The sequence below is a fragment of the Carassius carassius genome, chromosome 9 (assembly GCF_963082965.1).
Source record: "Carassius carassius chromosome 9, fCarCar2.1, whole genome shotgun sequence".
Classification (NCBI taxonomy): domain Eukaryota; kingdom Metazoa; phylum Chordata; class Actinopteri; order Cypriniformes; family Cyprinidae; genus Carassius; species Carassius carassius.
In genome coordinates, this window is record NC_081763.1 from 33,540,066 (window position 1) to 33,566,957 (window position 26,892).

Below are 26,892 nucleotides of genomic sequence, written 5' to 3' on the forward strand. Positions count from 1 at the left end.
CGACAGATGCCAAAGAAAGAAAAACTACCTCCACCCCAGATGGGACTCGAACCCACAATCCCTGGCTTAGGAGGCCAGTGCCTTATCCATTAGGCCACTGGGGCAGCCCACGCCAAATATGGGCGAAGACGATTATAAAGGCGTCCAATAAGATTCCAGCGAGATATCACATGACTGCCGCTGATGTTCGACGCGGAAGCGAAGTCAAATCATTAAGATTTACGTTACTCCGGTTTAACTGAAATGTCAACGACCAACTAAATTTCGCTAGGTCACTTCTGCTAACCCCCCCCTGCGCGTGGCGATCACCGATGTTTAGGCGGCATTTTGAAACGTAAAGAATCGAGCTTTTTCCTGAAATTAAACGCGTCAGCAGCCAAACTCGGTTAAACTCAAACTCGCGGTGTTTTCAGCGTCTCCGTCCGTCTCAGTAGATGAGTGACGTCACATCAGATTAATCTCCAGACACGCCCTTAGAGTCACCGCTCTACACCGTTTACTGAAACCGAAAACAAAACTAAAAGTCCTTCACGACAACCATCAAAATATAAGTCCGACTTTACTTTAAAATTATTACACATATATTACTGTTGTATACTAAAATGTATTTCTCAGGTAATAATAATAATAATAATAGTAATTTTAAAGAATATCATGCAACCAAGGTATTTTCTCATTAATTTAGTTATATAATGTTGTGCTGCATCTTATTTGAAAAAAAAAAAAACTATATATATATATATATATATATATATATATTTTTTTTTTTTATTAATTCAAGTAGACATTTACTTTCTTAATAAATTAGCTGGTAAAAAATAAAATAAATAATTAACTGACTTGATGGTAAATTACCTTAGAAGTAATATTAGGTATCTAATCAGCATAGATGAAAAATAGAAAAAGTTGATCTAGTACCACATTAATCATAACATAGTATCATTTATTATTATTTTATTTATATATATATATATATATATATATATATATATATATATATATATATATATATATATATATATATATAAAATATCTGTTTGTTAAACAGGGTTTGACTTCCAAATAACTGTTTAATGCCTATTAAAACTCATTAACATTATTGGTTATATTATTAATGGGTTAAAATGTGTGTAACACCCTTCATGAGCTTGACATGTTTTTGATTATCATAGTAGTATTAAATTACTGGATTAGCGGTGTATTTGTTTGATTCAGTCACAAGAAACTCACTCCAGCAGAGCAACTTATGATTATACTTTACATTCTCATAGCACTGTAAAATGCTGAAAGAAGTCCAAATCTGGTGACCGATTTAAATTATTTCAATTAAAAGTAAACCAACTAAACCCTTAAAACATGTTTTATTTATAATTTTTTAGGAAAGACTAAATTAGTTTTAGTTATCTTTTGTTGAATACTTAAATACGTACACCACAGTAATACAAAATTAAAACTCAAACGCCTGATAATGAAAAACATGTGCAGCTCATTTGGCTCATGAAGGGTGTTACACACATTCTAACCCATTAATAATATTACCAATAATGTTTTTTTAAAAAGTCATTAAACAGTAACTTTGGGAGTCAAAATATGTTTAAAAGCAGAGATTAAAAAAGTGCTTATGAGTACATTTTCAAACCTTAAGTTGTTCATTTTAATCATTAAACCTCTGATTCAGACATTTAAAGGGATTACAATAGAAATATTTCTGAAGCTCAGACGTTTAATGAGAAAGTCCATCACATTTTTACTCACAAGTCAGGTTTCACAAGTGTTTTTCTTCATCAAACCTTTTGTTTTATAACTTTCAAGACATCAGATTCTTATTAGGATGTACATAAACTAGTTATGCAGCTGAAATTAAATCATATAACCCAAAACAGCAACGCACAAATAATAACAAAAACAGTCACATGTTCATTTGAGAGTAAAAATATTCATCCAGTGTTTCAAAGGCATAAAAAAGAAAGAAAAACACATAGTAGTTGTGCAAATAACTTCAGCTCCTGTTCATTTGAAAAGTTTTAAAGCAAAACGTGTTTTGTTTACAAGTTTGAATTCTGTCATCAAACGTAAAGAGCGTAACCTGGCAACCAGTGATTCCGATTCTCTTTGATCAGTGATTTGAATTAAAGTGTAGTTTATCAATATAGAACTATTAAATATCTCTTATATAATGTCTTTATTCATATTATTAATCATCTTTCTTTGAACACACACTCTCTCCTCTGTCCTTCTCAGCTGATAATTCACTGGCTCGTTCGCTCACTCGTCGTCGATGAGTTTCTCGGCTCCGTTCTCAGCCTGCGGAGCATCTTCCTCTCGTCCTCCCGTCTCGTCCTCATCCTTGTCCTCGTAGGAGAGGCTCTGTCCGCTGTAGTTGATCATGGAGCGGGACAGATCCACCTCGATGGGGAACACGTCGGCCTCCTTCAGCACGCCGTAGCAGTCGTCGTAGTAGTGTGATATGCCCGAGACGAAGCGCTGCAGCTGGAACACGATGTCCTGGACTGAGAGGAGAACGCGAAGGGTTAAACCGGCTGTAAAACAAACAGACGTGATGTTTCTCAGCTAAACAAACCGTGCTTCTGGTCCAGGAGCTCGATTTTCTCTAGAACATCTTTGCGCATCTTGGCGAAGCGTTTGCGAGCGTCCTGTCGACAGCGCAGGATCAAGCGGTACTCGTAGTTACCGGTGCTGACGCGGTACAACGGGTCGCCCAACGCCTGCAACACACACAGACACAGCGTTACATAAGCAAACGATGCATCTCATTATTTGTTTAAAAACAGTTTTTGCTCATTTTCACATTATTAACAGTGATACATATTTAGCAAAACCTGGCTTTAGTTAGTATACAAGAACACGTATTAAACATGTCATATGCATTCATGTATAACGGTGAATGCATTTGAACTTTTCTAAAGTTCAAGCTTTCTGCATGATCATTCGCACATGATATACAGTACTAAACAGTAATTATTTGTGCATGCAACATATTTATAATAATCTGGCACACCTGTAAAATTATCTAACAACATTACAGAGTGCATTTTAATTATCTATTATATATTTATCTTAATTTTATTTCTTACTTTTCTTTGTCTGGCCATAACTGACTAATTTCTTTTAAAACTTAAACATATTTATCAGTTATATAATGAAATGTGTTGTATCGTTTACACTTTGGCATCAGAATAAATTTTTTTATGCATATTAAATTGTAAATCTTAAACTTGAAATCTAAATCTAGGATGCATTTTAATGTCTCTATTGCAGCATTTTTGTGATTTAAAAAAAAAAATATATATATTCCTGATCAGTGTGAACTGTGACTGTATCAGGGTCAAAGTTCAACACTTCACCTCCCGAACACTCATTTCAATCAGTAAACAGGTTGAGGAGGTTTAAACAGTAACAACACAAGAAGAGTCACATGATCTGGAGCTGATAGTGCGTTAATGAGGAACTTACGATACAGCTGTACTCTTCATCATCCATCTCCTTCACCTTCAGACAGTACGACTGAATGAACACAGACACACACACACATCGATCATCTTCAACAGAAACACTCTTATTAATGCAACAGCTCATTTCCTCAGACTGGATGAGTGGATCTAAAGCTGTTCTCGTACCAGGTACTCAAACTTGACGTCCAGGTATTTGCGGATGGTGAGTTTGGTGTCTGGAATGGCTTTGTTAAGATACGTGTTCAGATCATGCAGCATCTGCCAGACGAACAGACAGCATTACTGTTCATCTCATTAAATCAGCTTTCACTGTGTTTTCAGCTGGCCTACACCAGAAATGATGTCTCAGCTGCTCTACATTCATCTCTATGATGGTTAAGAGCACAAACTGGTTCAGATCTGCTCTCTTACAGGTCTGATGGTCTTCAGCAGCCGGATGCCGAACTTCTCCATGTTTCGATGAGCTTCAGCGAACTTCACGAAGGCTTCGCTGGCGGCGGCCTGCGGCTCACGGACGCCGATGACGGAAAACACGTCGCCAAACGCTAAGAGAGAAAAACAAACATACATCACATCATGGAGTGATCTGAAAACACACTGCAAGAAGCAGCTTATACTGAAGCGTATTATGATCATGGATCGACGAATGATCTACTGTACCTCTGTGAGTCTGCGAGAGCTCATAGAAAGCTCTTAACAGTCTCTTTGTGTGCTCTATCAGTCCTAAACACACACACACTCAGATTATTTCCAGGTTAAACTCTCAGTCTCTGGTTTAATGCAGTAACAGTATGAAAGAATCACCTTTATAAAGCTCAGCCGTTTTCTCCAGCTCCTCCAGCCTCTTCACCAGACCATCTGCAACACACACACACACACACGCGATTTCTCATGTCACACATTATATCCTCACATGAACCTGTCAATATTCTCAATAATGATGCTTTTCCCAAACAGAGATTATATGATGCTACACATCTCTTCCTCATTAACATTCATCTTTAATTAGTGCAGAAACCTGTGTTGTAATGCATTAGAGATGAAACAGAGGGAATGATCTGACCGTTGCACAGAATGGCTCGGCTGAGTCCCAGAGCATCTGCGGTTCCTGAACTCATGTTCTCCACCAGACGATGCTTCACCTTCTTCAGTACTGACACACACACACACACACACACACGAGTGATCACTTCTGTATCCACTCAGACACATTAAGCTGCTATAGTTTGACAGTTTTTACCGATGTCCAGAGATTTGCCCTGCTTGGGGTCGGCCTGTAGTTTATTATACTGGATCACGACCGGATCATCCTGCAGATCACACACACACACACACTCATCAACAACAAACCTTTCTACTGCGAGAGATCATGTGATGCTGTGTAAGAACAGAGGAAAACAGCTCTGTGACAGAACAAGATAATGATGAAGTGCTCTTGAGATCCCTGTAGCGTTCAGTACTGTAATGTGTAACTTCAGACGTCACGTAACCATTAAAAACAATAAACATGATTCAGATTTCCTGCATTTAACAATGTAAAACAAGTCTCATCTGAAGGGCTTTCACACTGATGTTCTCAAAGTTTGATACATTAACATGCCATCTATTATAAATGAACTATACAAATGATGTGCAATTTTAATATTTAACAACACTGTTATGATTATGACCTTACACTTTGAAAATTAAAAACTGCAAGCTTTAAGTGAACCAAATTATACATCATAGTTTCTCTATTAACTCATAAAGATATTTCCAAAAACAGAGTGACTGAACTGATACGGACGGATTACTTCACAATATAACACTGTTACATGTCAGTAATATATCAGCTCCACATGAAAACGGTCCCATCATCCAGCTCTGAACTGCTCAATCTGACTTTAAGATATCAGAAACAATGAGATTAGTAAACCGTGATGACCTGAGTTGTGTTTCAAGTGTTGTACCTGCACGGCCTGGATCATCTTGGCCACCTCGACTTTAGTCTTTCCCTTCACCGGCCTGCCGTTCACCCCTGTGATCTCGTCCCCGGCGGCCAGAGTCCCGTCCAGAGCGGCCGCAGTGTTATCAAACACCTGAATACACAGAAACCACCACAGGTCAAACACTACACCGCGGCAGGATCCATGCACATCCACTGAAGAGTTTAAGATTGAAGCCAACCAAAATACTTGCATCCTTTCACAAACATACAGTACAAATACTTATAGAAGTCATACGCATATAGACTCTTTTATCTGGGTAAAACTGAGCAGATAAAGACACCGGGTCTTATTTACATATTTCAAAAGGCACGAATCTTCAGTAACATTCATATTTAAAAACTGTAGAATCGATTGAGAAGTGTGTGGAAACAATGGGAACTGCACAAACACATATTTTTATAGTTTGTAAGAAATCCACGCATGTATTGAGGACTGAGAGGATGATGATGATGATGATGATGATGGAGGTCTGACCTGTACGATGTAGAGACATGGGCAGAACTGAGCTCCGCCTCCAATACTGATCCCAATCAGCTTCTGTGAGTCTTTCTTCAGAGTCACTGTCCCAGGAACTGTGGGAATTCCACTGGACACACACACACACACACACACACACACACGACTGCCAGTGAAGTCACACGATACTCTCTCACATCAGTTTATATTTCTCTCTGATTGAAACGAACACTTGCTCGATGCAGATTATTTCCATAGTAAAATGTATTAGTGTTTGTTAGCATTCAGACATTTATAAGTGTGATTAGCACAGACACACGTCTATGTTCTCCCCACCGGATGTGACGTCATGTAAACCGCTTGTAATTGAAGTATGTTGTCCTGACACTTCTTTCAAAAGCAAAATTTCCTGTCTCCCCTAAGGAGTATGCTATCGTTTTTGATGCTGTGCCAAGAAATATCATTCAGATCTTAAAATATAACTCAACTGTTGTAAGTGGCAGTTATTTGACTACACAAGAAATTTTCCTTGGCGACATTGACATCACTACCAAAAAATGCCCAAACAAATACATTAGGAATCTAATGCACACTAAAACACTTCCTGCAGCAAGATCCTTTTGGGCTTCTCAGTTTGAAGAAATCAAATGGGAAAGAATGTGGTTAATTGGGGACAAATTCCTCTTAAATAATAAAATAAAGGAGGTGTCTTATAAAATTGTACATAGAATATACCCAGCAAAGAAAACTTTAGAGAGATTTAAAATTGACATTGAATATTCCTGTACCTTTTGTGGTAATTTTGATGAAACAATTTGTCATCTGTTTTATGACTGTATATATAGTAAGATATTTTGGAGAGATGTTGAAAACTATATAAGACGTAAAACTGGACAAACTTTAACATTGAGGGGGAAAGATGTGTTTATTTACTTTGAAGATGGTGGAACAGATAAGGATTTTTCTTTTTTTGTCCAATTGTTTTTAGTCTTAGGGAAATTCCATATTCATAAGAAGAAATGGGCAGAGTCCAAACCAAATTTTGAACACCTTTTAGCAGAGCTAAAACAATATCACACCACTGTAAGAGGTCTTAAAAATAGAAAGGCTATTAAGACCGATCTTGTACTTTCTAAATATGTTTAATTTGATCCTTTTATGTAATTTGGTCTCGTTTTTTGTTTATTTTATTTTGTGTTTATTGTTTGTTTTGTATGCCTGTTTTAGTAGTGTATTTGTGTATCAACCTTGGCATAAACAGATGTTGTTGTATTGTATTGTTAATACTGAATAAAAAAAAAAAAAATAAAAAAAAATGTTGTCCTGACACTCACAGTTTGTCTTCCTCCAGCTCGTAGTCCATGTCTGTGAACATCATTTAATTTGGATCTGACGATCAAACCTCTTCATTCATTCAGATGCTCTGAAATACAGCAGCCTTCATCAAACTCACTTTAAATCATCTGCACTCACGTCATACCCCGAGACTTATTAGCGTTTAAAGTCGCTCGTTGTTATCCCTGTCATCTTTATTATTATTATATGAATGGCGACAGGTGTTTAAGGAGATGAATAACGCAGGTGTGTCTCTTACCGTTCCGTCGACGAAGAGCTGCGGTATAAAGATGCTGTTAACATGCGATCATATTAAAACAATGTTATGTCTTATTTTTCGTAGCTATTTGAATAAGCTTTCATCTGAACACCAGACTGTAGGATGTCTTCTTCTTCTTCTTCTTCTTTTTCTTTTAAGATTTATTGGCGGTTCCTGGTGCATTACCGCCACCATCTGGACTGGAGTGTGGAACAAAAGTCTGGCCGAGAGTAATACCAGGATAAAGCAAAAGAAGGACAAAAACATCCACTATTCTTTGATATTCATATTCGTTTCTAGGAGACCTGTCTCTTTCAGATATTTTTCCTAAGTGCTGTTCCAAGTATATTTTCCAAAGTAAATTTAAGATTACATTTTTCAAATACTTCTTTTAATATTCTCTTAATTTTATATGCAGATTGTATTATTACATATTTTACTTATTCAGGTTGGTTACAATGTGTACATAAACCATTTGTGTGTTTATCTGTTAAATGCAGTCTTATTGAGCCCTTTATATCCTGTTCTGAGACGAGTAATGACTGTTCTTACCCATCTCTCTTCCTACAACAACTTTTCTTTGAATATTATAAAAATTATAGTCTTGGCTTCAGCTTTACTTAATTTAGCCTGTAGATCATTGTTTGGGATTTGAGAGATTGTTTTGCTAAAAGATCTAAAATGTCAAGTCTACAAGATTTCTCAGATCCAATTCTTATAAGAGCAGATAAACTATCAGATGCTACTACTACATTATTTCTATTCCTTCAGTCTATCCACTGTAAACCTAATATTATTGCTACCAATTCTACTGTATACACCGATATGCAACTTCATATCATTTTTAACTATACACCAGACAGGCATAAGCTTCTATTTTCTTTTTGTTTCTTCCTGTAATTGCAAGTCAATTACTTTCATTACAAACTTCCAAGTATGAAATTGTAGGACAGTATTGTATAGTATGTAAACATGCCTTCCTTGCTTTTGCACTTCCTATCCGTCAAAAATGTTCCCAACACTCTTGTACTATTGCATTTGTAGGGTGTAACTCACTAAGCCCTTGTATGTTAACCCAATATGCAAGCAAAATTCTTCTAATGCATAGAGACATCTCCCCAATTTCTTCCTTGTAAAGCCGCTACTGGAGATGATTTACATGCTCCACTACATATATTTAGAGCTTGAGCTTGCTCTATGTCTAATTTCTTTAAGTTTGTTTCTGATACTGACACATAAGCTATTGACCCATAGTCAAAAGTTGACCTCATAAGAACACAGTATATATTTCTTAATGAAGACCTAGTTGCTCCCCAATCCAGACAAACAACGCAAGACATAATTCATTTTCTTACATTTTATATTAACTATATATTACTAATATGGGCTACTCCACCTGAAGTAAAATATGGATTCCCATTTGTCTTAAAGCATTAATTAATTACATTGATTAATTACTTAAAGGGGTCATATGATGTGATTTAATTTAGTGTTACAATCTATTGGTGCATTACGAAGATCTGTAAAGTAGAGTCTCAAATTCAAAGAGATTCTTTATAAAAGTTAAGAGTCAACCACTCCTACCTGAAATGGCTCATTCTAACACACCCCCACATGTCTACATCACTTTGACAGAAACCTGGCTAAAACCTGATGATTACATTATTTTAAATGAGTCCACCCCCCAAGATTACTGTTATAAACATGAGCCGCATCTAAAAGGAAAAGGGGGAGGTGTTGCTTCAATTTATAACAACGATTTCAGGATTTCTCAAAGGGCAGGCTTCAAGTATAACTCGTTTGAAGTAATGGTGCTTCATATAACATTATCCAGAGAAACAAATGTTAATGATAAATCCCCTGTTATGTTTGTACTGGCTACTGTATACAGGCCACCAGGGCACCATAGAGACTTTATTAAAGAGTTTGTTGATTTTACATCCGAGTTAGTTCTGGCTGCAGATAAAGTTTTAATAGTTGGTGATTTTAATATCCATGTTGATAATGAAAAAGATCAGCATTTATAGACATTCAGAACTCTACTGGGGTTAGACAACACGTTTCAGGACCTACTCATTGTCGAAATCATACTCTAGATTTAATACTGTCACATGGAATTGATGTTGATAGTGTTGAAATTATGCAGCCAAGTGATGATATCTCAGATCATTATTTAGTTTTGTGCAAACTTCATATATCCAAAATTGTAAATTCTACTTCTTGTTACAAGTATGGTAGAACCATCACTTCTACCACAAAAGACTTCTTTTTAAGTTATCTTCCTGATGTATCCAAATTCCTTAGCATTTCCAAAACCTCAGAACAACTTGATGATGTAACAAAAACTATGGACTCTCTCTTTTCTAGCACTTTAAATACAGTTGCTCATTTACGCTTAAGGAAGGTTAAGGAAAACAGTTTGACACCATGGTATAATGAGCATACTCGCACCCTAAAGAGAGCAGCCCGTATTGCTTGGCGGGAAAGTAACCTATCCTACAGAAAAGAATTAAAAACTGCTAGATCCGATTACTTTTCTTCTCTTTTAGAAGAAAACAAACATAACCCCAGGTATTTATTCAATACAGTGGCTAAATTAACGAAACATAAAGCCTCAACAAGTGTTGACATTTCCCAACACCACAGCATTAATGACTTTATGAACTACTTTACTTCTAAAATCGATACTATTAGAGATAAAGTTGCAACCATTCAGCCGTCAGCTACAGTATCACATCAGACAGTGCACTATAGACCCCCTGAGGAACAGTTCCACTCATTCTCTACTATAGGAGAGGAAGAATTGTATAAACTTGTTAAATCATCTAAACCAACAACATGTATGTTAGACCCTATACCATCTAAGCTCCTAAAAGAGGTGCTTCCAGAAGTCATAGATCCTCTTCTGACTATTATAAATTCCTCATTGTCATTAGGATATGTCCCCAAAACCTTCAAACTGGCTGTTATTGAGTCTCTCATCAAAAAACACAACTTGACCCCAAAGAACTAGTTAATTATAGACCAATCTTGAATCTCCCTTTTCTGTCCAAGATACTAGAAAAGGTGGTATCCTCACAATTATATTCCTTCTTAGAGAAAAATGGTATATGTGAGGTTTTCCAGTCAGGATTTAGACCGTATCATAGTACTGAGACTGCTCTCCTTAGAGTTACAAATGATCTGATCTTATCATCTGGTCGTGGGTGTATCTCTCTATTAGTTTTATTGGATCTTAGTGCTGCGTTTGACACAATTGACCACAACATTCTTTTGCATAGACTTGAACACTTTGTTGGCATTAATGGAAGTGCATTAGCATGGTTTAAATCGTACTTATATGACCGCCATCAGTTCGTAGCAGTGAATGGAGATGTATCATATCGATCACAAGTGCAGTATGGAGTACCTCAAGGCTCAGTACTAGGGCCGCTACTCTTCACGCTTTATATGTTACCCTTGGGAGATCTCATCAGGGAACATGGTGTTCGCTTTCACTGTTATGCTGATGAGACTCAGCTCTATATTTCTTCGCGGCCCGGTGAAACACACCAATTTGAAAAACTAATGGAATGCATAGTCGATATAAAAAACTGGATGACGAGTAATTTCTGAAAAAACAGAGGTGTTAATTATAGGACCTAAAAACTCTGCTTGTAATAACCTAGAACACTGACTAAGACTTGATGGTTGCTCTGTCAATTCTTCGTCATCAGTTAGGAACCTAGGTGTGCTATTTGATCGCAATCTTTCCTTTAGAAAGCCACATTTCTAGCATTTGTGAAACTGCAAGAGTTCTTACTAGAACCAGGAAGTATGACCATATTAGCCCGGTCCTGTCAACACTGCACTGGCTCCCTATCAAACATCATATAGATTTTAACATATTGCTTATTACTTATAAAGCCCTGAATGGTTTAGCACCTCAGTATTTGAATGAGCTCCTTTTACATTATAATCCTCTACATCCGCTACGTTCTCAAAACTCAGGCAATTTGATAATACCTAGAATATCAAAATCAACTGCGGGCGGCAGATTCTTTTCCCATTTGGCGCCTAAACTCTGGAATAACCTACCTAACATTGTTCGGGAGGCAGACACACTCTTGCAGTTTAAATCTAGATTAAAGACCAATCTCTTTAACCTGGCTTACACATAACATACTAATATGCTTTTAATATCCAAATCCGTTAAAGGATTTTTAGGCTGCATTAATTAGGTAAACCAGAACCAGGAACACTTCCCATAACACCCTATGTACTTGCTACATCATTAGAAGAATGGCATCTACGCTAATATTTGTCTGTTTCTCTCTTATTCAGAGGTCACCGTAGCCACCAGATCCAGTCTGTATCCAGATCAGAGGGTCACTGCAGTCACCCGGATCCAGTCTGTATCCAGACCAGATGGTGGATCAGCACCTAGAAAGGACCTCTACATCCCTGAAAGACAGCGTTGACCAGGACAGCTAGAGCCCCAGATACAGATCCCCTGTAAAGACCTTGTTTCAGAGGACCACCAGGACAACACCACAGGAAACAGATGATTCTTCTGCACAATCTGACTTTGCTGCAGCCTGGAATTGAACTACTGGTTTCGTCTGGTCAGAGGAGAACTGGCCCCCCAACTGAGCCTGGTTTCTCCCAAGGTTTTTTTCTCCATTCTGTCACCGATGGACTTTCGGTTCCTTGCCGCTGTCGCCTCTGGCTTGCTTAGTTGGGGTCACTTCATCTACAGCGATATCGTTGACTTGATTGCAAATAAATGCACAGATACTATTTAACTGAACAGAGATGACATCACTGAATTCAATGATGAACTGCCTTTAACTATCATTCTGCATTATTGACACACTGTTTTCCTAATGAATGTTGTTCAGTTGCTTTGATGCAATGTATTTTGTTTAAAGCGATATATAAATAAAGGTGACTTGACTTGACTGTGTGGAAAGATCTGCATAACACCGCCCAAATGTTCACGCATGGAAAGAATGCGTAACTTTTATTCTCACTGTAGTATTGTTGTTGCTGGCGCCATGTTGTGAAGATGTTATGTGTTTCGTTGTGAAAGTGAAAATACATTGTTTGGCCTTCCAAAAGAGGACACGACTAGAAATCAGTGTTTATGTTGGATTTACAACACTAGGGCCTTTCACACCGCAGGAACCTTTCCAAAGTACTTTTAGACAAGTTGTGCCACTAGGCCGCCATCTTGGCAATGCCTCTGGGCAGCTATTTCAGACTAACAATAACAGGCTCTTATCTAAATGAATGGGCAGAGAGTCAGAACTGCCCTTTCACTGGTCACCGGGATATAAAAACTGCATGAATAGAAACTGCATGAATTTTTATCATATCAAAAAAAAAAAAAAGAAAAAGTTTGATGACTTTGCCCCCAAAATAAGGTTTAAAATGCCTTTTCCCTCACAGGTTATACTGTTACTACGCATGCACAGGGGTTTATGACACCAACTTAATTTATGTCTCTATCCAGAATGCCGGTGTCTTTTACTTAGAATGTAAGGTAACATATTTGTGGTCGATATAAAATGCTTTAACTGGTAGTCCGGTGCCTTCGCGTTATCACCCTCTTCTATGTGGATTCCATCTGATCTTGCACACACCACAACTCGCTGTCGCCAAATCATCTCTGCTGTCGCAAAACCTCAACAGTGCACATACGTCAGTGGAACCAGACGATAGGCTTAAATGTTTCCCGGCTTGACTGTTAAATGCAGATGATTGACTTTCCAGCGGGAGGGGCGGGACATGTGAATACAACTGCCATCTTTGCCGTTATGGGTTTTCCTTATATAGTTGTACTGATGATTGAGGAAGTGGCATCTCTCTTATGAATTGTCTCTGACCTTTCTGTAGTACCATAAATAATTTTGTAACTATACCTCCTGTACTTTTGCGTGTTTTCGCACCGCCAGAACTGGGTGCGATTACAGTCCCAGACAGCCTTTTTCGAGAACCAATTACCTCCTACTCCGGAGCAGGGTCTAACCAGCAAAACTGGTACTAATGTATACATTGATTGGCCAGACGCATTCGGGAATGCCCTCACCCACCATGATTTAAAACGCTGTGTAAACATTGTGTCAACTTATTTTGCATGTGTGATAAACAGCGATAAATATACGGACAAACCAAAACAAACCACGAAGGCAAGACAAGGCAGGAAACAAGACAACATGGGTTAAACAAAACTTGGCAGTGATTGGTAGTGTGAGACGGTGTTATATACTGACAGGATAATGAGGTAAAGAGGAGGAGCTAATCACTTACTATAGGAAGTGTGTTTTATGCAGTGTGTTTAATGGGGTAATCCAAAATCAAAATCCAAAACAGGCTAGAGGTAAATAACGGGGAAAGCACTCCAGAAACAAGAAACAAGAAAACACAAGGGAACGTGAGAAAACCGGTTGATGGAAAACAAGGACTCCATGACACAGACAGAAAACAGACTGGTTTATATAGATAGGTGAAGACGATGAAAGTGGAGACAGCTGAGTGCAATTAACAGGTGTGCAATTAACCGTGATGAAGGGACAAGGCTTTGTGGGAAATGTAGTGCCTGCAGTGGGATGCCTATGGGGAAGTGAGACCACTAGTGGACACCCAGGGAAACACAGACCAGACACTGTGACACACAGAAACAATGGGGAACAAGAACATTTCAAAATAAGAGTCCACAAAGACAGGGAACATAGACTGGGAACCTTACACATATAGTCCTCCTAGATTTACCACTTTAAATGCATATTGCCAACTGTTTAATGTTTTCCTTAGGCCACCGGGTGGAGGTGGCTCTTGGTTCGAGGGCCCTTTAATGCTGTTTATAGCTTTAATTGTTCTTGTTCCCCCTTTTTTTTCTAAAAAATAAAAATAAAAAAATCGGATCCATCTTACTTTTATTTTGGCTATGAAAGTCACACAAAATTATATTCAACCTCAAATTATACCATCACATACAAATAAACCATCCCAAAAATAGAATTTCACATACCTCAAACAAATATAAAGGAATAAGACAATGTAAAATGTTTCGTCTTGATCCCTTTTTAGATGGTAATTGTTTCTCATGTGGACGCCTGTAAAACTAAATTTACATGGCAACTCATAGATAAAACTCATGGATTCGTATGCCGATTTATTCACAATGGAGAACCGAGTTCTTTGATCCTACAAACCCGGGAATGCACAAAAAAACTGCTTGGTTATTTTTTTATGAATAATTGTATATAATACATATTTTAAAATTGTGTAGTAAAAAAATTTATTTAGATTTTTTTTTTTTTTTTTTTTTTGCGGGTAGTGGGAGAAAAACGCCACCATTCTGTTTCGGACAGAAATAGAATCATTGATTAGCCCCTGTAGATACTAAAAATGCCCTATGAGAAACAATTACAGTCCGAATCGAGCATTGAATGAATATACATTTTCACGAATACATTTCATACATACACAGTGAACTATCTTAATTAAACTGTTGATTGGCAGCCCTAAAATACTAAATCCTAAATGAAAAATATACCCTAAAATCAACTAAAACTAGTGGACACTAAATCACTGAACACTGTAAACTAAACTAAATTTAAGCCTTTTATTATTGTTCTGTCACAAGGTTCTTTGTTCCAACATCTTAGTCTTAACCTACTGATTATAGTTTACCAGATACCTAATGTGGAACATGTACAGACTCTTAAAATAGGACACTTAAATCTTTCATATCTTTTCTTTAAGGTATCCCAAAAAAAGTCATTTTAATGTTCAGAAAGTCAAAGACCTAAAAGAGACGTCAGTTTCAAAGTTTCAACTCAAATTTCAACTTCAAGGTTAAATTGTTATAGTTAATTGTATTTATCTAAGCTCTCGGTAGCATCCTGTTTTGAGTATGTTCTCCATTCACAAGGAATCTCACCACTCCCTTCAAATCTATTATTGTAGTATTTTTCCAGATCTTTCTGGAATCTGCACACAAACCACTTCCAGTAGGGCGGTACAGAGAGATCAGGGGTGATGCTCCAGTCTGCAAAAACTCCTCCTGCTCTTCTGTAATCTCTCCATGGGACTTTATCATCTGAGTCATTGGGATAAAAATATAGATTGCTGTTTGCTACTGCTGATGTGCAGATATGGGTAGACAAGTTAGATGTATTTCTGTAATGTATCCCATCCATGTAATGTATCCTCATCATGGTTTTCTATAGTGTTGGTGCAGATGGCTGTACAGAATGGACACTGAACCCAACAGCACTGACAGAAGTGATCAATCAGAATCTCATCTGGCCTGAACTTATAGTCAAGATTTACAAGTAATGTATCTGTGTTAAAAGCATTGCTGATGTCAAACATTATAGCTGCAATTTCCTCTCTAATGACATCTTCTAGGAGGTTGAAATCATCAACATCATCATGTTTGACTCCACTGAGGTCTTTCTGAGAGAAGATCAGCGCGTCTGAGAGCTGCTGTGTGAAACTCTTCAACCATAAACCAACATCTCCACTGTTGACTTGAACATGTTCAGTGGATTCATGAGCTGCTTTCATGATCTTCTGCTGCAGGAGTTTAATGTTCTCCTTCATCTTGGGTAAAACACTGAGACTGAACTTATCAGTGATGTACCGACTGACTTCATCTCTGATGAAACTCTTGAAGCGATCTCTGGGATTATGAATGTAGTTTATGTATTTGTCAAAATCCTCATCTTCTGCCAGTGTCTTCAGGATGTGTTTCTCCAGATTTCATTTGTTTCCATTCAGTGATTCACAGTTTGATCTCATTTCATCTGTCAGATCTCTGGCAGTCTTCTTGTAGACACTCTGCTCAATGGGCTCTTTCAGTTTCTGACAGATGATCTTGCTAAAAATTGCAGTTGATGTTGCTCCATGACAGTATGTCTGGAAAATACTATAGTACTCTTCTCTCTTCTTCTCGACATATATTACAGGATCATTGGTTTCCCTGAATAGTCTGTGTTGGTCGGTGATCATCTTGTTTGCTCTCTTACAAATGGAAAGAACCAAATCCACAAAGAATTGTTTCTTGAACACATATTTCACTGGTCCTTCCTGATGTTGTTTTACTTTGATGTGATCTGTGAGTTGTTGAATGAAGCTAATGTTGTATCCCATCTTTGAAATATTAAACGTCTGAATCATGTTGTCTGTCTGCTGAACAACATCTTGGACCAATACTCTTATTTGGCCTTCGTCTACTGGAGACAGAATCTGAGTATATCGAAATGTTCCTCTAACTGTTCTGTAACCATCCTTTACACCCTCTGTCATTCTTTTTTTTGTGGACGTTTTGAAAACAACATATTCAGAATAACTTGACGCCGTGAAAATATGGTTGTGCTCACTGCTCTCTTTCCAGTAGTCTCCTGGGAGACATCCTTCATCCATATCACTGAGGAGAAGTTTCACATCCTTCAATGCATCAATGTGTTTGACTAAATGAGTGTCTCTGATGATCTTCTTCACGCTCTGCTCCCAAAACAAATCAAACTCTTTCTTCAGTGTTTCTTCATCTTTTGCTTTGTATTTCAGTTTTAACGCAAGTTCTTTGCTCTTTTCATAGAGAGTGTTTTCATTATGTATACTCTGAGTATCAATTTCTTTCCTCAGGTCTCGCTGCTGAACAATCTCATTTAATTTCCTCTTTGTTCCTTTTACAATATTTTCTTCAACATCTTTGATTTTATTTTCAAATGATGTTTTCCAATGAATCAGTATATTTGCATCTGTGTCTTTCTCAAAGAACTCTGACATTGATTTCTTCACTTCTTCACTTGTCTTCTTCAATTCTCTTTGAAGATCAATTTCTTCAACTTCATTAATTGTTTCATTTTCAATTTTGTTGTGTAGTTTGTTCTCAGTTTCCAGGATGGCACTGCGAAGACTCCAGGACCACTTGCTGTATTTTGTCTCCAGTTTCCTGTAAGCTGAAATCTCCAGAGAATTTCTGAAGCTGAAGACGAATCGTTCATTCAGTAAAGCATCCCAAAGATCTTTAATACGGCCTTTTAAATCTAACAGGACCATTTCATCTGATTTTGAGGCATGAGACATAATAGATTTCTTTAGTTCTTGAATGTTCTCACAGTAGTTTGGGTTTGGTGGTGCCATTGGTGGGCTGCCCTCCCAGAGATGAGCGAAATACTTTACATCATTCTGTACATCAAATGTAATGATATCACTAAAACATTCTGCATCACAGACTTCCTCTTTAGCGGCAAGTTTTGTCATCTCATCCAGTTTCTCCAATAGTCTTCTCCTTCTCTCCATGTTTTTCTCTCCAGCTGTGATGTCAGTAACATTCTGATGCACAAACACACAGCTGGGAGACAGATTTACCTTCTTCATCCTCATTAAGGCCTGGACAACAATCTGAAGAATGTCCTGCATCTCAGATGGGTTTTCTCCAAAGATGTTGATCAAGGTCAGATTTGCAAGACCTACAACAAATGTGGCCAGTTCATTATCATGATCTCTTGTTGATCTTCCAGACAGTTCTAGAGCACAAAGACCCTCTGTATCAACAACCAGAATATAGTCAAAGTTCATCTGTGTTCTCATCTCGTCTGATACTCTGATCAGCTGCATGAAAGCTCCTCTGGTGCACCTCCCAGCACTGACGGCAAACTGGAGTCCAAACATGGCGTTCAGCATGGTGGATTTCCCAGAGCTCTGAAGCCCTAAAACTGACAGCACAAAGACTCTCTGGTCTCCCAGTTTCTGTATGAGTTGATCTAGAACAGCAGAGACCCAGATCACAGGAACATGAGCAGCATCTCCATCCATCAGCTCCAGTGGAAATCCAGAGATCATCATCTCAGCTGCAAGACTCGGGAGAGAAGAGAAGTGAACCTGCAGGTCTTTCTTGTTCTTCTTCACAGATGAACATGATTCATAGATCTGACCGATCTCCCTCATGATGTGCTCCAAACCAAAAGCTGCAGCTTGAAGATCCTCAGATATTCCCGCAAGTTCTGCTTGTTCAACGGTCAGTTTTTCTGTTTCATGTTTTTCTTTCAGTTTTAAAACCATTGACAACTTTTCATAATATTTGTGATGTAGAGCAGAAAGATCAGCAGATGTATATTCATCCAGGAGGATTCTGAGCCATTTAAGGAAAAACATTTTATGCTCAGCATGAGAACTAATTTCTTTAATGAAGAGCTTCAGAAACTCACTGATTTCACATTCATGCTGTTGTTCTCTGATTTTCATAATTTCTGAATGTTTCTCACTTATTTCCATTTCTGTCTCATCAGCTCGAGGCCGATGTAGATTTTTGTTCTTCTGACTCCACTGATGCCAGAGTTTCCCCTGATGAGGCAGAAATGATTCTTTGATTTCTGTCAGATCTTTCTTCTCCAGTAAACTCATCATCTGCTGTGCTGCTTCTCTTCCTCTCCTGCAGTCATCATCATCTTCCTCATCTACTCTGATGTCTGATTGTTTAGACACATCTTCAAGTCTGAAAGTGGAAGATGATTCTGAGAGACAATAGTTTATGGCTCTTCTGAGTTCCTCAGAAACAGCTGGCTGACATCTGTCTTTCAAACCAATTTTATATTTTCCTGTATGCATCAACGTGAGATTTGAATCATCCTCAGTGAATAAACAAAAGAGTGGCTTTGTGTTCCCGTACAGGTTTTGTATCTTTGCTGCATGTTTGTCATTCCTGTCCAGTTGTGGTAGAAGGACAACATTGACTGAGCTCATTTCAGTGAGGATCTGCAGCTGTTTCTCATGGTCTCTTGCGTCACCGTGTAGATTACAGAATGCTACACACTCAGTGAATTTATCTGTGTCTCTTCCAGAAGGGCAGAACCAGACGATCTCCACCACTCCATCCATCAGGACTCTGTTTTCGCTGCTGCCGGGACAGTTCCTGTGGAAGAACGTGTTGTGTTTCTCATTGATCAGACTGTTCATCAGCTGAGACTTGGATGACGACACCGAGCCAAACCTAAAGAAAAACACCATTGGAGTTTTTGCCTTGTAGATGGGCTGGGTTTGACTGATGATTTCATTGTTGATGTTTCTCATCTTCCAGCTCTTATTGATTTGTCTGAATGTCCAGAGAGGAAACTCAATCTGTTGAGTGAATGGATCAGGAACAAGCAGAGGCAGAGCGTACTGACACTGGGACAGTTTAGTGACCATCAGCTGCTTCAGGAAACTATCAGCACAATGAAACACTGCCATCTGAACATCCATTGGGTGAACAGGGTCAGATTGGTTTGTTCCTTTGTTTGACAAAGACACCGCTTTGAATATATCACCACTGTCTTCAGATAAGTCAGTATCTCTTTGTTGTGTTTGATCCTGTGCTCTAGCCTTATTAACATGAATGTGTCTTGCTCTGTAGTTCATCATCAGTAGTTTTTGTATTAAAGTCTGAATCAGCTCTTCTTCAGCACAAGATTCACGGGCCAGTAATGAATGTTCAGTTAACTGAAGGACATCAGCAGCTCTAAGGTTACAGTGCCTGGCTTTAAGATGAAGTCTATCAAAGAGATCTTTTGTTGTTTTAAAAAAATATTTTCCTTCGTCTAGTTCAGATCTTGTTTCTTCTATTGAAACCATTATCTGTAAAAGAAACAGCATTATTTAAAAAAAGAGTTATTCTATATAGCACTTTACCATTGTTTGAGGATGCTTGATGTAGATTACAATAAGAAAAGACAACACCAACAGAGTAGACAATAATGACAAACAAAAGTACAAGCGGAGTATTCGGAAATTACAAAATAGTAGGTTAGAGCAAGGATAATGCAAACAAATAAAAGGGGATTATTAGACAGGGTTGCACACAGCAGCAAAGAATAATGCACAAAGAAATACTAAACACATCCTGCTACAACATAATTGTAACTGTGTTTCCCTTTACAGATTTGCACAAAAATGTGAAATTTTATAAATGTCAAAAAAAAAAATATCCAATTGACGGTGTCTCCATTAACCCTTGTGGATTGTTCAAATTCACTACCCTTTCGGTATGTTCGGGATGAAAACATCCACTCAATTAAACTGCTGTAAAAATGTATCAGATTCATATATTTTTTTCCATTTTTTTGCATAAATTTGTTAATCAACTTCAGTCCTGATCAAAACTACCAAATGTTTTTAAAAAAATCCAAGATTTTAACTCTTTAATTGCCAAGTTCATAAATGATGTCACTGATTTGGGGGAAAAAAACACACAAAATGGCTTATTTTCAATATAAAAGTAATTGTGGCTGGATTTTTTTTTTACTTTTTATAACAGTCTTGGGCATGTCAAAGATTAGTAGCAACATTGGCTTTGATGCATTTTTAGTTTTTGTGCAGCATTAGATTAAAAAATTTTCTCCCTAATTTGTTGTTGGTGGCTGTTTTTGCCCCATTGACTTCCATTATAACAACATTTTTTGATTGCAAAGCCATGACACCATATAATCATACATTCTTGATTTTTTTTGTTTTTCCCACTAGGTGGGACCATTAACCCATTAACCCTGCAAAAAAAGGCTTAGTTTCTGGCTTGTATATGGAGTTATATGGAGTATAACAGCAAATTATAGTGTTTGTGTGTGTGAGAGATTCTTGATTGTTGGTGGTTTTCCCTGTTGGGAAGAGGTAACATTTGTTATTTTTACAGTTGATCACTAGGTGGGACCATTAACCCTTTAGATAGGCCTGTGCAAAAAAAGCTTAGTTTCTGACTTGTATATGAAGCTATATGGAGTATAACAGTATATTATATTGTGTGTGTATGTGTGTGTGTGAGAAAGAGAGAGAGAGAGTGTGTGAGAGAAACCTTTGCACACTTACCTTGATGTATTTCAGAAAATCTAGATGTACACCTCCGCTCTCAGAACTACATGGAGTAAACAAGAGTGTATTTATGCACCTGCTGCCTTTTAAAGGTGGTGACAGTATTCGGTTGTTAAGTGATGACGTAAGAAGCACTGTTTCCGGGTCCAGGCCTCAACTCGCTTCACTTGAGAATATGACCTCAGCAGCCGTTTATGAGCACTGTTTATTCATATTGATAATTTAAGCTAAACGCTTTCAAACTTACGATATACACTACAGTCTTCTTGCTCACAGCGTCCCAAACACAAATAATTTTTATATATTTTTTTATATTTATATTTTCACTGTCTGGCTATCTGGGACTTCGGTATGGAGTTAAAGGTTATTACTTTTTTGCTAGTATTCTATCACATTGTGAGTTTATATTAGCACCTTTTGTTGTTTTCTTGTGGTAACTGATAGAGCGTTTGGACACGGAAGCGCTGCTACGTGACGTCAGACTTAACAAGCGAATAGACTAAACAAAAGCAAAGTGTGGCAGGGGAGGTGTGGTTTAGCGAGGTCTGCAACGGGAGAGAGAGTGAGGAGATCAGCGGTGGTAAGTGAGTTAAGTGAGAAATTAAGTGAAATGCTTCTCATTGCAGTGATTGGCGTGGGGAAGCAGTATTTAAGCCAGCTGGGAACCAGAGACAAAAGAGAGACCTGAGGACTCGTGGGAGGAAGCGACCGACAGAAAGCGAGAGCCTGAAAGTATCAATGTTATGATTTATGCGCATGTGGCGCGACTTTGTTTTCCGTTCTTTTGATCAGTATAATAAAGTTCCCACGAGCCTCAGTACGCCGACTCTGGTCTCCTTCCTTCTCTGCCATACGAACTTTTATCATTACACTGGTGCCGAAGCCCGGGAAGGAAGGAGAACGACGCCGCCATGCAAACCCCGTCAGGATCATCGGGAACACCGTTTGTGGAGCTCATTACATCGCTTGCGGGCCTGCATCAGGAACAACATCAAGCCCTGCTGGAGCTGCGAGCCGACCACGAACATCGGTTTCAGGCAATGATGCAGGTCCAGCGGGAGGACCGCGAGCTGTTCCGGAGCATGCTGGACCGGGAGGTTCGGACGAGGTCGGCCTCCCCCAGTTCCAGCCCTGCTGCCCACATGCCTCTTACGAAGATGGGGCCAACAGATGATCCGGAAGCGTTCCTCGATTTGTTTGAGAGGACGGCCGAGGCGTGTGGGTGGCCGGAGGACAGCTGGCCGGTCCGGATAATTCCGCTGCTGTCAGGGGAGGCCCAGAAGGCTGCTCAACAACTGCCCGTCCAGAACCTCCTGGTATATGCAGACTTAAAAAGAGCAGTGCTCCAAAGGGTCGGCCTCAGCCCCGAGCAGCACCGTCAATGCTTCCGGTCGCTAGAACTGACCGAAGCGGGCCGGCCCTTTGTCTTAGCCCAGCAGCTCCGGGACTCCTGCCGCAAATGGCTGTTGGCCGGAGGAAGCGACGCCGAGACCATTATCAACACCGTGGTGCTGGAGCAGTTCATCTCACGTCTCCCGAAGAGGACTGCTCAGTGGGTCCAGTGCCACCGGCCGGCGTCGCTGGATCTGGCCATCCAACTGGCGGAGGATCAGCTGGCGGCGTGTTCCGGGGTCGGCGAACCCCTTCCATCTGTCTCTCTCTCTCCCCCCCCCCCCCCCTCTCTCTCCTCTTTCTCCAAAGCCTGTCCCTTTACCCAGGTCTCGGTACACGGGGCCACCGAGGGCCGCACCCCGTCGGAGAGCAGGGACGGAGCCGGCCGCCATGTCACGGGGTCCGGCCAGGGGAATGGGGCCGCCGCACGGGGAGGGACTGGCTGAGCTACCAGCTGCTTCCCCACGTCAATCACCTGACCCACTTCCAACCACTAGGGTGGCGGGGAGGCCTGGGCCGGCCTGCTGGCGTTGCGGGGATCCGGGCCATTTCGTGGACCGGTGCCCGGTTATGGAGGTGGGGACGTGGGTCCGGATCCCGGACGACCCGCAGGCTGGCCCCGATCAAGCCGGGTTGTACCAAATACCCGTGAGTATTAAGGGGGGTACCTATCAGGCTTTGGTGGATTCAGGTTGTAACCAGACCTCCATCCATCAAAGCCTGATACAATCCGGGGCATTGGATACGGGCCGCGTGGTTAAGGTGAGGTGTGTGCACGGGGATATAGTGGAATACCCCATAAAAACCATAGGCATCAAATTTAGGGGACAAAAGCATTATGTGGAGGTGGCCGTTAGTCCGCGCCTCCGGCATCCACTAATCTTGGGTACCAATTGGCCAGCTTTTAGAACAATTATTGGGGTGTTTAACAGTGGATGCCTCTGGGAAAAAGAGAGGCCCGGTTGGCGGGGCGTGCGCTCAGGTGGGAGAATCTGTACCCGGACCCAGTGGGGAAGCTTCAGGGGAACCGAGCGAGTTGGCGAGGCTAAACCTTTCCAGTCGCGATGACTTTCCCCTGGAGCAGTCCCAGGATGAGACCCTTAAACATGCATTCGAGCAGGTCCGTTCCATCGATGGGCAGGTCCTCCATCCTGACCGCGCGCTCTCTTATCCGTATTTTGCCGTTATTAAGGACCGGTTGTATCGAGTGACCCATGACGCTCAGACAAAGGAAGATACGGCCCAATTATTAGTACCTAAGAGCCGTCGGGAAATGCTTTTCCAGGCGGCACATTGCAAACCAATGGCGGGGCATTTAGGTATGACAGCCACGCTAAATCATCTAATGACCCGATTTTTTTGGCCGGGCATTCACGAGAACGTCCGCAGATGGTGCGCATCGTGTCGGGAATGTCAGTTGGTGAACCCACCGGCCACCCCAAAAGCACCGTTGCGCCCTCTACCTCTAGTGCAGGTCCCCTTCGAACGAATTGGTATGGACCTCATCGGGCCATTAGAACGATCCGCACGGGGACATCGTTTTGCGTTAGTCATAGTGGACTATGCAACACGATATCCCGAAGCAGTGGCGCTCCGCAATATCTCGGCGAAGAGTGTGGCGGACGCCCTGTTTCGTTTAATCTCCCGTCTGGGAATCCCAAAAGAGATTCTCACGGACCAAGGCACCGCGTTTATGTCACGCACGTTACGCGAATTATACGAATTATTGGGCATTAAAGCGGTACGGACCAGCGTCTATCACCCACAAACAGACGGACTGGTCGAACGATTTAATCGCACTTTGAAAACAATGATTCGTAAATTCGTACAAGAAGACGCGAAAAATTGGGATAGATGGCTAGAGCCCCTCTTATTCGCTGTGCGCGAGGTCCCCCAAGCCTCCACGGGGTTTTCCCCCTTCGAGCTTCTTTACGGACGCCAGCCCCGCGGGGTGCTGGACGTCCTGAAAGAAACTTGGGAGGAAGGACATTCGGATAGCAAAAATGAAATTCAGTATGTCATGGACCTGAGAGCAAAACTCCATACACTGGGGCGGCTCTCAATGGAGAATTTGCTTCAGGCCCAGGGCAGACAAAGCCAGCTGTATAACAGGGGAACTAAGCTCCGAGAATTTGCACCGGGAGATAAAGTGCTCGTATTACTGCCAACCTCCAGCTCCAAATTATTATCAAAGTGGCAAGGACCCTTTGAGGTCACACAGCGAATAGGCAATCTCAATTATGAAGTAGTACGAACAGACAGAGGCGACTCCAGGCAAATTTACCACCTTAACCTCCTTAAAAAATGGAGCGAAGAGGAGTCAGTGTTGCTAGCGACGGCAGTGAGCGGAGAGGAGGATCTCGGGCCAGAGGCGATCATTAAAGAAAAATCCCTCGCCCTGGCCCCGGGAGGGGATCACCTCTCGCCCTCGCAGCTCACTGACATTGGACAGTTACAGTCCGAATTTGCAGACGTGTTTTCGCCTCTACCTGGTCGTACTAATCTGATTCAGCACCATATTGAGACAGAGCCGGGCGTGGTGGTTCGCAGCCGGCCATATAGACTACCTGAACACAAGAAAAAAGTGGTTCAGACAGAATTAGAGGCGATGCTGGGGTTAGGAGTAATCGAGGAGTCCCACAGTGATTGGGCGAGCCCGATTGTTTTGGTCCCTAAAACGGACGGCTCGGTGCGATTTTGTGTGGACTATCGCAGGGTGAACGCAGTGTCAAAATTTGATGCTTATCCAATGCCACGGATTGACGAGTTGCTCGATCGGTTAGGTACGGCTCGCTTTTATTCGACATTGGACTTGACAAAAGGATATTGGCAGATCCCCTTATCTCCCATGTCTAGAGAAAAAACAGCCTTCACCACGCCGTTTGGTTTACACCAATTTGTGACGCTTCCGTTCGGCTTGTTCGGGGCCCCCGCTACGTTCCAGCGTCTCATGGATCGAGTGCTGCGCCCGCATGCTGCATATGCCGCCGCCTACCTGGATGATATTATCATTTATAGTGGCGACTGGCGGCGGCATATGGAGCATGTGAGGGCTGTCCTCGAGGCGCTGAGACGGGCGGGGCTAACGGCCAACCCGAAGAAGTGCGCGGTTGGGCGGGTGGAGGTAAGGTATCTGGGCTTCCACTTGGGTCACGGGCAAATGCGTCCCCAAATTGACAAGACGGCAGCAATTGCGACTTGCCCCAGAACCAAGACCAAAAAGGAGGTGAGGCAGTTCCTGGGGCTGGCGGGATATTATAGGAGATTTATTCCTGGTTATTCGGACCTCACTAGCCCCCTGACTGACCTCACTAAAAAGGAGGTACCAGATACGGTCCAATGGACGGAGCGGTGCCAACAGGCCTTTACCCGAGTTAAGGCTGCCCTGTGTGGTGGACCGCTCCTGCACTCTCCTAACTTTTCTCTCCCCTTTTTGTTGCAGACTGACGCGTCGGACAGGGGGCTGGGCGCGGTCCTGTCCCAGGAGGTGGGGGGGGAGGATCGCCCGGTGCTGTACATTAGCCGGAAGCTCTCTAAGAGAGAGGCTAAGTACAGCACCATAGAAAAGGAGTGTTTGGCCATCAGGTGGGCGGTCCTCACCCTTCGTTACTACCTCCTGGGCCGGGAGTTCACCCTCTGCTCGGACCACGCGCCCCTCCAGTGGCTCCACCGCATGAAGGATACCAACGCGCGAATCACCCGTTGGTATCTAGCTTTACAGCCATTTAAGTTCAAGGTGATTCACAGGCCGGGGGCGCAGATGGCTGTGGCCGACTTCCTCTCCAGGAATGGGGGGGGGGGTAGGTTTGCAGGCCGGATGGCTCCCCGGCCTGAGTTGGGCGGTGGGGGTATGTGGCAGGGGAGGTGTGGTTTAGCGAGGTCTGCGACGGGAGAGAGAGTGAGGAGATCAGCGGTGGTAAGTGAGTTAAGTGAGAGACAAGTGACACCTGCTTCTCATTGCAGTGATTGGCGTGGGGAAGCAGTATTTAAGCCAGCTGGGAACCAGAGACAAAAGAGAGACCTGAGGACTCGTGGGAGGAAGCGACCGACAGAAAGCGAGAGCCTGAAAGTATCAATGTTATGATTTATGCGCATGTGGCGCGACTTTGTTTTCCGTTCTTTTGATCAGTATAATAAAGTTCCCACGAGCCTC

General features: G+C 41.1%; 1 protein-coding gene, 1 non-coding gene and 1 pseudogene across 2 annotated transcripts; all 3 read right to left on the minus strand.

Moving 5' to 3' along the window:
* Positions 1-31: 31 nt before the first annotated feature.
* On the minus strand, positions 32-104 carry trnar-ccu (transfer RNA arginine (anticodon CCU)). The gene has a single exon. It is a non-coding gene; the product is annotated as a tRNA-Arg (tRNA).
* A 1,601-nt stretch (positions 105-1,705) lies between these two features.
* Positions 1,706-7,667, minus strand: LOC132149671 (PRKCA-binding protein-like). Its single transcript, XM_059559071.1, has 13 exons — positions 7,512-7,667; positions 7,252-7,340; positions 5,936-6,047; positions 5,423-5,551; positions 4,714-4,783; positions 4,537-4,626; positions 4,278-4,331; positions 4,134-4,196; positions 3,885-4,018; positions 3,639-3,731; positions 3,475-3,525; positions 2,582-2,726; positions 1,706-2,510 (listed from the first exon to the last, which is right to left on the minus strand). The coding sequence occupies exons 2-13, from the start codon at positions 7,293-7,295 to the stop codon at positions 2,266-2,268; spliced, it is 1,230 nt and encodes a 409-aa protein (XP_059415054.1). The 5' UTR covers positions 7,296-7,340; positions 7,512-7,667; the 3' UTR covers positions 1,706-2,265.
* Positions 7,668-15,367: 7,700 nt separating this feature from the next.
* LOC132149766 (interferon-induced very large GTPase 1-like) lies at positions 15,368-20,117 on the minus strand (annotated as a pseudogene).
* Between the last annotated feature and the right edge of the window lie 6,775 nt (positions 20,118-26,892).